Source organism: Protobothrops mucrosquamatus, unplaced genomic scaffold (assembly GCF_001527695.2).
Source record: "Protobothrops mucrosquamatus isolate PMUCROS unplaced genomic scaffold, P.Mucros_1.0 scaffold2954, whole genome shotgun sequence".
Classification (NCBI taxonomy): Eukaryota; Metazoa; Chordata; class Lepidosauria; order Squamata; family Viperidae; genus Protobothrops; species Protobothrops mucrosquamatus.
Genome location: NW_015388977.1, coordinates 84,606 through 96,680, shown reverse-complemented (window position 1 = coordinate 96,680; position 12,075 = coordinate 84,606). Strand labels below are relative to the sequence as shown.

Below are 12,075 nucleotides of genomic sequence, written 5' to 3'. Positions count from 1 at the left end.
GGTAGGCAACCTTGGCTCTTTTATGACTCGTGGACTTCAACTCCCAGAATTCCTGAGCCAGCATGGCTGGCTCAGGAATTCTGGGAGTTGAAGTCCACGAGTCATAAAAGAGCCAAGGTTGCCTACCCCTGCGGTCTAGTCATTCTCTTCATTAGCTTAAACATAAGGTGACCAATCATCCTCCTTTAGGGAGGACAGTCCTTCTTTTGTAAGTTCTGTCCTCTCTTGAAAAGTGTCCTCCTACATGTCCTCCTTTTCGATATTTGAAGACTAATCTGTAAATCTCCGTATTCGATCGATGCCGATCCGATCCGTTGCGTGTGATGTGACATATTTGTATTTGACATGACGATTTGTGAAGGCTCGGTACAAGTGCGGCGAGATGCATGCGCTCCGCGCAGATTTGTTTTGAGAGAGTGCACCGCGCGCAAGAGTGCGATGCATGCAAGTGGCTTTGTTTACTTCTTACCGAAACACAACATGGCACACACGCACGCATTAGACTCACTTCTTTCTCAGTGAATATTCAGTCATACACAGGTGAGCACAATAATTCATGTTTTATTAATTCATTATCTATTTAATAATTTCCAAATATGTATAATTTTATTTACAAGTTTATTCGCTTATGTTATTGTTTTAGTTTTAATAATTAATTTTATTTATTCATATTTTTTTTTCTTCAATTTATTTGTGTCCTCCTTCTAATTGTAAAAAAGTTGGTCACCTTATTAAACAATTCCCATAATTGGGGCTGGGGTGTGCGTGTGAGGGAAGCGCGAAATGAGGGGAACCTGGTGCAAATACTTGACAAAGCGAGAGCGAGCCGAGCTGTCGCTGCTGCTGCTGCTGCTTCTTCCACCCGGAGCGAAGAGCCCCGCGCGCTCGTTCCTCTCTTCGAATTCGCGCCTGGGTGGGCGGAGCCCGCCGGAGGGGCGGGGTCAGGAGGCGGAAGAGCGCGCGGGGGCGCTTTACGACAGGCCCTCCCTCGGCTTACGGCAGGGCTTCTGAGGGGAAGGCGTGAGGGGCGCTTCAGCCTCTCCGAGGGCGGGAGGGCCGCGGCTGGTTTCCCGCCTTTTGCTCTTCTCCCCGGGCGTGTGTGAAGGAGCGCGGCAGGCATGGTGAGTGCGTGGGAACGGTGGCTTGACCGTCCTCCCTCACCGGCGGTGGATGGGACGGCCTTCCCCTACCTGGCGCTCCCCCGCACTGGGAACCCCGGGCGTGGTGGTGCCAGCCGGGGAATCCTGGGGATTGTAGTCCCAGCACGCCTGGACGGGCGCCGGATGCTGAGGAAGGCGCAACACCGAAATAAGCCACCTTGTCAAGAGGGGTTTGCTTTGCCTGGGGGGGGGGGGGGGGGGAGGGAGGGAGGGTCGGGGAACCCTGACCCCCCCCCATTTGTCAATAGCCACCCTCCCCCTCCAAAGCCCAGGAGACTTGCTTCAGCCTCCTTAGGCCATCGCTGTGAGGTTCTCCTTATAGCAGAACCTAAATGGAGCTAAAAAGAGGAATTTATAATAATAATAATAATAATAATAATAATAATAATAATAATAATAATAATAATAATAATAATAAAGTTGGAAGGGACCTTGGAGGTCATCTAGTCCAACCCCCTGCTCAGGCAGGAAACCCTATACCAGGGATAGGCAACCTTGGCTCTTTCATGACTCGTGGACTTCAACTCCCAGAATTCCTGAGCCAGCTGTGCTGGCTCAGGAATTCTGGGAGTTGAAGTCCACGAATCATAAAAGAGCCAAGGTTGCCTACCCCTGCCCTATACCATTTCGGACAAATGGCTGTCCAGTCTCTTCTTAAAAACTTCCAGTGTTGGTGCATTCACCGCTTTTGGAGAATTTGAGAATCATCTGGGGGCGGGGGGGAAGGTGCCCTCTCCCTGAAGATGTTCAGTGCTGTTTAACTACTATTGCCCATGATTTTGAATATGGATGAATATCCTGGCCTGCCTGCTATCACTGATCAGTTATCACTGATTCCTGACTCACTGAGGACAATGGTTACATTTTTATCCTGCCTTTTATACATTGTTTTGGTCAACTCCACACAGTGAACATACTTAAGACTCTTTCCTCCTCCTATTTTCCCTACAACCACCACTACCTGTGAAATGGGTTGGGCTGAGAGAGAGAGCAATTGACTCAAAGTATCACCCAGCTGGCTTTCATTGGCTTAAGGTGGGACTAGAACTCGCAATCTCCTGGTGATTGGCCCAAAGTCACCCAGCTGGCTTTCATTAGGTAAATCACCCAGCTGGCTTTCATTAGATGTTGAGACTCTAGAACAGTGTTTCTCAACCTTGACAATTTTAAGGCATGTGGACTTCAACTCCCAGAATTCCACAGCCAGCAATGCTGGCTGTGGAATTCTGGGAGTTGAAGTCCACATGCCTTCAAATTGTCAAGGTTGAGAAACACTGCTCTAGAAAGAGTACAGAGCAACAAAGATGATTAGGGGACTGGAGGGTAAAGCATATAAGGAACGGCTGCTGGAACTGGGTATGTCTAGTTTAACGAAGAGAAGGACGAGGGGGGACATGATAGCAGTCTTCCAATATCTNTATTATTATTATTATTATTATTATTATTATTATTATTATTATAAGGTGGAACTAGAACTCACAGTCTCCTGGTGATTGGCCCAAAGTCACCCAGCTGGCTTTCATTAGGTAAGGTGGGACTAGAACTCACAGTCTCCTGATGATTGGCCCAAAGTCACCCAGCTGGCTTTCTTAGCTAAGGTGGGACTAGAATTCATGGTCTCCTTGTGATTGACCCAATGTTAGCTAGCCGGCTTTCATGCCTAAGGGAGATCTAAAGTTCATAAGTACCTGCAGGACCATTTTTTTCCTACTAAATCACCCATTCAGGCTGCCTGGAAGAAGCATTTGGATACGTTCCTTTTCTATGAAGTAAGGTACATAGAGTTCAGCATTGTTGGACCATCTTCCCTTAAACATAAGGTTTGTTCTGTCCATTCCAATGTTACAGAATGAAATAGATTAGTATTGCTCAGCCAATATTATTACTGAATAATACTGTGGCTAAAAAGCAATCACTGGTAGAACCTGAAGTGTAGAACTTATTAATTGCTAAAATTAAGCCATCTCCAACAGCTGGTAAATTTAAACGTCGCTATAGCTACCTTTAGTTTTCTTGGCCATAGTATAAGAATGGCTCGTCATTGCATTTATTTATTTTAAAGTTTTTACTGTCCATCAAAAGACTCGGGCAACTTAAAAGTTAAAGAGAAGTTTAATATCCATCCACTACTTCTCCCTCAATCTCTTTAAGGTTTCCACAGCAACTGCAGTTGTGTTAATCAGTAACATTCTCCTATCTCACCTTCAGATGTATGCTTGGTAATACAGGGTTTTCTATTGGCTTTATAGACCACAATCTTAAAAGGTTTTTTTCCCCCTTGGATTTCTGCATATCCTTTAGGAATGTTTCTTTCAACTTCCCAGTCTATTTCATACCCTTGGTTTTTCTTGGGGTGGACTTCAAAATAAGAATACCATATCTGGGCTGCAAAATCTGGTTGCTTCAGGGAATAAAGAGAGTTTTCTATATTTCTTTGCTGTCATTTAATCTGATGACTGTCTGAACTTTGTAGCCATAACTGAAGCACTAACCAGGTTAAACCTTAACTAATTTTTCAGCACCTAGTCAAGGTCAGCTAGGTGCTGCCATCTGCTGGGCTATTAACTAAAACTTAGTTAATTCACAGTTACTCTGTCAAAGGTTCTCAGTCATCCAGATTGAGTTGTCGAAGTTGTGTCATGGCAACTGGACTACTTGTTGGTTCAAACTATTTCATTTCTTATACAAGTAGCTTCTTTAGTCTGGGCAAGTTGGTCAGGGGACCAAATATATGTCCTCCAAAGAGGTTTCATTTATCATCTAACCTGGATAAGCTCATTAGGTGAGTAGGCAGAGAGTCGTTAGGGTAAAGCAGGGGTAGGCAACCTTGGCTCTTTATGACTCGTGGACTTCAACTCCCAGAATTCCTGAGCCAGCATGGCTCAGCTTGGAAACTCTCCCTTTTCCCTCAGCATGGCTGGCTCAGGAATTCTGGGAGTTGAAGTCCACAACTCATAAAAGAGCCAAGGTTGCCTACCCCTGCTTTACCCTAACGACTCTCTGCCTACTCACCTAATGAGCTTATCCAGGTTAGATGATAAATGAAACCTCCCCGGAAGGACATATATAAGATCCCCCTAACCAATTTGCTCAGACTGAAAAAGCTACCTGGATAAGCAGTGAAATGTTTCAAACCAATAAGAAGTTCAGTTGCCATGACTCAACTTCCAGATCACGGTTGCTGTGTGTACGTGTGCAAGATTTGGGAGACTGGTAGTGTGAGAACGTATTAAAAGTGCCTGTTGAAAATATAGTGCATAATGTGTTTGGTTTCCAATCCCAAGTTTAGTCCCTATGTCCTGTTTGTGAATACCTGGATATCACAGAGTTCTTGGAGAGTCTAGGCAAAGGTGGCATAATTTGAATGAGTACAATGTGCTGCACATGTAAGTGATAGTTTTGAAAACTATTTAGAACCTTCCATACATAATGTATCCAATTTTCCTCTAATTGTAGCTCGGATGATATTGTAACAGTGGTCATATCACATGCATCGGAGTGCTACTGTGATGCCAGGCAGAATTAAAAGTGCTGGCATTAATTTATAGCTTTATACTTGTTGTTGTTGTTGTTGTTGTTGTTGTTGTTGTTGTTCTTCTTCTTCTTCTTCTTCTTCTTCTTCTTCTTCTTCTTCTTCTTCTTCTTCTTCTGCCATATCCGTTATTAGACGTTGATGATCATGTTGGCAATCCTGTTTTTATCAGCAGCCACATGAAAAAGTGCTGCTGAGTTTTGTCCAAACCAGTCCCTTAGATTTTGAAGCCATGTAATTCACTTGGATCCATGATATTTCAAGGATTCTCTACAGATTGTGCTTTTATTCATCTTTGCAAGAGACACTTGCCAATACACTGTATAAATCTATAAGGTTAGCAGGTGAGGGCACACAGTCCATCATTCAAGATAAGATGGCTAGCACCATCTCTGGCAGCATTTTAAAAGGGCATTAAAATACATTTTTTCTCTTTGTCTTTCATTTTTAAAATGCTATATTTGCTGCTGATAAATATTTGAACTTGCATTTTACTTAAAATGATTATTTTAAAATTATTTAAATGTCAGAGTTCTTTATAATTGAATATTGAATTTTACTATTTTATATTTTTAAATATTTTGGAGAAACTATGCTCTTGAAAAAGTGGGTACAATATAGTAAACAAAATTCAGGTGTATCATATGCTAGATACAAATAGAGCTGCAGTATTCTCAAGGTATTAGCCAAAATCTTTTAAGAGTAAAATTCAAAGCCCCAAACTGATTGCATTTGCACAACTCCCAAAGTTATTCTATTTTACCCTCACTGAAAAGAACTAGACACTACATACATAAAATCTATTGAAATAATGGAACTTCATCCTACTAACTTTTAGATATAAATTATTTCCCATTTAGGACTTTTGAGTAGCTGCAGGAAAGCCATTTTCTGTTGTGCTATAATAATAATAATAATAATAATAATAATAATAATAATAATAATAATAATAATAATAATAATAATAATAATAAATTTAATTTATATGCCGCCCTTCTCCCGACGGGACTCAGGGCGGCGCACAACATATTTAAAACAAAACATAAATACATTCCCCCCCGATAAAACCGAATTAAATCAAATTTTAAAGTTGTATAATACTTGATAAAAACTACAATGATATAATCTTAGCAATGTTGCTTATCATTTCTGATATAATTTCAAATATAGGTTATTAACTCACATGAGTAATAAGCATTTCCCATGAGACTGCCTAAACATATAAATAACAACCACTTGTGGAACATTTATGGCTTAAAATTAATAACCTTGATTGCTCGCTGGTATTATTTTGGAAAAGATAAAAATCATTTTTATATATACAGTGAAAGAACTGTGGAGGGTATGTTCTTAAGTCTGAATACCTTAATTCATGAATTATTGATAGATACCTGAAATTTAATGAGTATATTTTCAAATATCAGTGACGAGAAATAAACAAAAATCTTCCTAGGAACAATATTTTGTTTGTTTTTTAAAATGCTATTGTATCCCGCTGGAATAAAAATAATTAAGATTTCTGAGAACTTTTAAGAGAGGAATTTCTTATACATATGCAGTTATTTCAATACAGGACAATTAAATTGATTGTCTAGCTCTCAGTTATGTTTGCACCCCAGATTTGCTCCAAAGGGTTGGTAGAAGAGACAAAGTAAAATCCCATTGGTGAAGTCATTCATTACAGTACCTATATAAGATTGAAAATTGACATAATACAAGTTTCTGAATCATAGAATAATTCTGTCAATCAGAAAGGAATGAACGAATGCAAAAATGTTTTGTGTCCTAGTTTTAAAAGAAAAGTATTCATGTTTTACTACCCATATAAATCTAGGTTTCATGATGTCTTCCCTAATGTCTCTGTCTGTCTGTCTGTCTGTCTGTCTGTCTCTCTCTCTCTCTCTCTCTCTCTCTCTCTCTCTCTCACACACACATACACACACACACACACCAACTGAAGACCTCTATAATGTTTAAGCAATCTCTGTCTCATATATTTGGTTACACTTTTATATATTCAGAAAATCCTTTTCACTGATAAGTGTTTAAGCATAATGTTCTGAAGATAATATTTTTTTCATTTTATGGTATTCCTTTTTTCCTTTCTTTTAGGCTGGTACTATGATAGTAGTTGGCCTGACAATAGCTGCTGCTGGTTATGCAGGTTTGTAGTCGGAAAGCTTGCTTTATTTCAGTTTGTGTTAAATATGTATCTTATAATGGATAGTAGTAATACAGTCTAGTGTTGGGAAGCATAGGTATCTACAGGGGTATTTTGGATGGTTTAATAAACAGAAAGACAGTGGTTCTTGTAGATGGCTTCAGTGGCACTATTTCTTGCTGAATATTGCTAATTATTTAATACATTTAATTTCATAACACATTTGTTATTGTGGTGCTTTTAAGTTTAACAGATCTCATAAATGTAGGTTCACATATTGCAGAAAACACTGATTTGCTAACCATAGTTTATTGACTGGCTCAACATTTGCTAAGTATGGTTCACATAGCCACACTACATTACGGCTTAATGTAATTTGTACATTGGCTCTGCATGACTTAATCTGTTTGAATTACATCTGTATTATAGGACATAAATCTGCATAGGGCTTGCACATGGAAATTTGGAGTTTGGACCAAAATGATTTTAAATATTGTTAACACCTTCACCAGGATGAGGGATATCAACTAAATGCTCTAGTCTAGGGAATCACTTAAATGACAGCAATTTATCAACATGGCAATAAATTGTCGAGCTTCAAAAGAGAGGATGGATTCTCAGTTCACTACCTGTGCTTATATCCTATATGAAAACTCTCTCAGAATTTGTCATCACATCAGAGGAAGCTTTCCAGTCTTGTGGGGCAAAGTCATATTTGGAATGCTGATAAAGTACCACAAGACTTTTTGCAAAATGACCATTATGAAGGGGACAGTCCATTTATAAAATGTCTACTATGAAAGCTATGGACAGTCACAAAACTTGATAAAACTAAAAGCATTAATGACACTCGTGAAACTTCACTCATCCCACTGACTTTAGTCTTTTTCAAGACCATTTGTTAAACTGATGTTCCCTCACCCTGCACACTTCCCTGGGTTAGGAGTTTCTCTAAGTCTATCGTAGATATGTTATCCTCTCATTAACAATGCCACCGCTGTCTTTGTATCAGTAAATTACTCAAAACGTGATTTTCTGAAAGGAATACTATAGTTAAAGACCATCTGCCTTGCTCTTTCGTTTCTACTGTCCAAATATAACACACAAATGATGCTTTAAGAGATGTGCTGTTTAGTATCCTTGTGCTTAATTTAGAATTCTTATTGTTGACTTTGTGAAATTCTTAAAATAGATTGCCTTTTTTAAAAATTGCTGTAGTAAATTCTAAATCCTTTAGAGTAGAATTTGAATTGTGCCAAGCGGAGGGAAAAATAATTGAGTGTGGTGAATGCAGCCCTTCCTGGGATGTAGTAACCTGAGTGCTGTGTGTGTGAAAAATAAATTAAAACCTTTCAGTGGGGTAGGAAGTACTGGACCTCTGTTTACACTCTCTTCAGCCTATTGCAATAGTAGGAAGCTTCTGTGGAAGCATTACATTTTGTCCTGGGATGGTCTAGTTGCGTCTACAAGTTCTGCAGATCTCACTCTAAATAGCTGAAGTGGAATCCTTTCTTTTCCTTTCCTTCCAGGTCGCTATGCGCTGCAAGCATTGAAGCAAATGGAACCACAAGTAAAGCAAACTCTGCAATCTCTGCCAAAAACTGTGAGTTTTGTTTTTTCTCAGTATTCTTTTGCAGCAACATCATTTTCTTCTTTGCTTACCATGGGACATTAGACAGAAACAGTTCAATACTTAGGATTACGAGATCCCAGATTTGCCCATTATAAGCCTTATGCTTATTGGTGTGCAAATGAATTGAAAATATTTGCTGAGTTTTACAGAAATATTTTTGTCTCGTGTTAGGAAAAAATGATTAGTTGGTGTGATGAACTAAGCCCAGTGGGAAGACATTAAAAGTAAGAAATTGTGTCGCCTCTTCTACTTCTTGGCAATGCTGTATGTAATTGGATGATGTATTTTGTTCTATTTGCCACAATTAGGTGATGGGCGTCTTTAATTTCTTATTCGTAGCATTGCATAATGCTTTTGTAATAACAATGTATTTTATTTTCAGGCCTTCAGTGGCTATTACAGAGGTGGATTCGAAAGCAAAATGAACAAGCGGGAAGCTGCCTTAATATTAGGAGTGAGGTAAAATTAAAATTAAAAATCACGGCATGATTTTTGTAGCTATGATTTGAACATAAAAAGCTTTTGGTATAGGCTGTAACTCTCTGATCAGAACATAACAGCCAATTTTACGTTCATTATTGTTAATGACAGGGTCTCCAAGATAGTAATTGGAGATAGGGTGGATGCCAGGTTTTCAGATCCCTCTAGAATAGCACTAGCAATAGCACTTATATATAGCACTTAAAGCCGTGGTGGGGCAGTGGTTAGAATGCAGTATTGCATGCTAACTCTGCTGACTGTCAGTAGTTTGTTCCTGACTGGCTCAAGGTTGACTCAACCGTCCATCCTTCTGAGGACTGGTAAAATGAGGACCCAGATGGTTGGGGGCAATATGCTGACTCTGTAAACCGCTTAGAGAGAGCTGTGAAGCACTATGAAGCAGTATGTAAGTCTAAGTGTTATTGCTATATACCACTTCATAGTGTTTTACAGCACACTCTAAGCAGTTTACGGAGTCAGCATATTGCCCCCAACCATCTGGGTCCTCATTTTACCGACCTCCGAAGGATGGAGGGTTGAATCAAGTTCGATCCTTGAGCTGGTCAGGATTGAACTCCTAGCAGTGGGCAGTTAGCCTGCAATACTGCATTTTAACCACTACACCATTATGGCTCCCTAAAAGTTTGAATGCTATTTTCTCAGGCAAACAGATTTGTCATATTTGTAAATCACCCAGCCAATTAAGCAAAGAAGTTCAATAACTGGGTGATATAATGAGGGATCTGATTTTTTTTTACTATCCTAATAAGACAAACAATGGGGGAGGGGAGGGAATACTTCTGTGTGTAATTGCAGAACAATCAGAATAAGCCATTTGTGTTTCTTGCTAGATTATCACAAAAAAATAAGATTATGTAGCTTGGAAATATCTCTTAAGCATACTGTAAATTTCAGAATATCCTTCCTCCTCCTAATAGTCATTTTGTGAAATGAGGTAGTGAAGTGAAATAGGTGCAATAATCTGGTGTTTTTAATAATAATCTGTCTGATTTTGAATACTTTTCCTAGTTATAAATTATCTAATTAAAAAAAAACTGTTAGTCCTACAGCTAACAAAGCAAAAATCAGAGAAGCTCATAGAAGAATCATGCTTTTGAATCATCCTGATAAAGGTAAATCAGAAGATGTTAACATATTATATGGCTGTCTGTGGGGTTGCATGGAAAAAAAATTAAGAATTGAATTTAGGCATTTTCAGTTCTGTTTTCCCAATTTTGTTATTTGAAAGTTGTGCATGCACACAGGGAAAAACTAAAATTTTCTGATAAGCATGGCAAGCTATTGTTTCATTACCACTTCTAATGTAGTTAAAGGTTTTTGTATGTGGACCATTTTATTATTGAAATGACTAAAATGTTTTATTATTTTGAATATTCAGTTCACTGATGACATATATTTCATTTGCCAGAACAATGGCATAATTTCTGTATTGTGAACATGACAACAATATTTTCCTCTTTACCAGGTGGGTCTCCTTACGTTGCAGCCAAAATTAATGAAGCTAAGGATTTACTGGACAGTCAAGCTAAGAAATGAAAACTCATCATTGATTTAACAATTAGAATATATTTTCAAAATAACCCAAAGAAAATTGACAAATGAAGCTGTCATAACACGCCAAAAGGATATTGTTTTGATGTAAGGCATATCCTTCTCTGTGGTTATTTTCAGAAATTAATGTCAACCACAACTTCTGATGCACTTCTGATGAAGTGCAAGTTTGTACAGAACCAGTTAATCAGATAGTAATATCTGAAATTCACAGTTATCGTTTTAGATTAAAAAAAATTAGCAGGATAAATGTGAACGTGAAGATTCTGCTGAAAACATCTTTTGAGGCTTAATAATATTTTGCAGTAATTTATTTCTCAGCTGAGAACAGCTGTATTATTTTATCATAGAATTATGGTGCAGTATTCTTCAAAAGTGATTTTTTATTACCATGATTGCTGAGCAATAAAATTCTTACAGTATTTCTTTATATGACTGCATAAGAAAGTGTTGTTATAGAACATAAGCTGGGCTATACTTTCCTGCTGGCCAAACAGCCATTCATGAATGAGAACCAAGTTGGTAGCCTCCCAACTTTCTAATAAGAGCTTTCAAAATAAGAATTTTCAATTCTTCATACCAAGAAAAACTTAAGATTTATTTCTGAATAATGGCTGCTGCCTTTGTAAATATTTGAAAAGGATCAAAACAAAAAGGGAAAAAACTAGGCTTGAAGCTGTCATGGATTTTAAGAATCCAAGTATTAAGTATTGTGAATAATGTTGTTCCTGATGTATACTAGAATATTTTCCCCCTTTAAATGAGGGGGGGAAACGGTTCTATTGGGCTTTTTAATTGATTTTCTGGCTTCTAAAATGCTGTTCTTTGATTTAAGGCTTCTGTAGCTCACAAAACATGTTGCTCAACCTACTCTGGAAGCTGTATGCTTTTTTCAAACTTTTTTTTTATCTTGGAGGTTGCCTGTTACCCAGATCAACTTGAGTTGTGTGATCCACCATTGAATGTAATTAGAGCAGGAAGCTCTATAGGACAGATCTTGGAATTCTGCGTTTGAGTGAGTAGTGCGGGGAATTTTTATGCGGGACTCTAGTAGGGAAGGCTATGAAGTACTTGGAGGTGGCAGATTCATCTAGAGATGATTATATTATTATATTCCACTTTTTAGGGAGAATTCAAGACGCAGCATCAACAATCTTAAATATAAATACAGGAAAATATAGATTTTTTTCCCCCAAGGGGGTCTGGAGAAATTTAGGAAGCAAGGGAAACAGGGCATCTGAGCAATTTTGTCTTCTTCCTGGTACCATATTCCTGTAGTATGGATATGGTATTTGCCTACCTGTGGAAATATAGGAAGAATTACAACCACAGAAAATGTGAACAAACTATCTCCAGTAGTTCGGAAGAGTGAAAGAAGACAGAATAGTTCTATGAAAGAGCACTGAGAACAAGGAGAGAGATATGGCAAAGCATTAGGACAGTGTTTCTCAACCTTGACAATTTTAAGGCATGTGGACTTCAACTCCCAGAATTCCACAGCCAGCAATGCTGGCTGTGGAATTCTGGGAGTTGAAGT

The 12,075-nt window shown here is 38.6% G+C and overlaps 1 protein-coding gene across 1 annotated transcript; it reads left to right on the top strand.

Annotated features, from left to right (window-relative positions):
• The first annotated feature begins 975 nt into the window (after nt 1-975).
• On the top strand, nt 976-10,966 carry DNAJC19 (DnaJ heat shock protein family (Hsp40) member C19). The gene is made up of 6 exons (XM_015826088.1): nt 976-1,121; nt 6,805-6,856; nt 8,383-8,456; nt 8,869-8,945; nt 10,029-10,099; nt 10,453-10,966. The coding sequence occupies exons 1-6, from the start codon at nt 1,119-1,121 to the stop codon at nt 10,521-10,523; spliced, it is 348 nt and encodes a 115-aa protein (XP_015681574.1). The 5' UTR covers nt 976-1,118; the 3' UTR covers nt 10,524-10,966.
• Nucleotides 10,967-12,075: the final 1,109 nt, after the last annotated feature.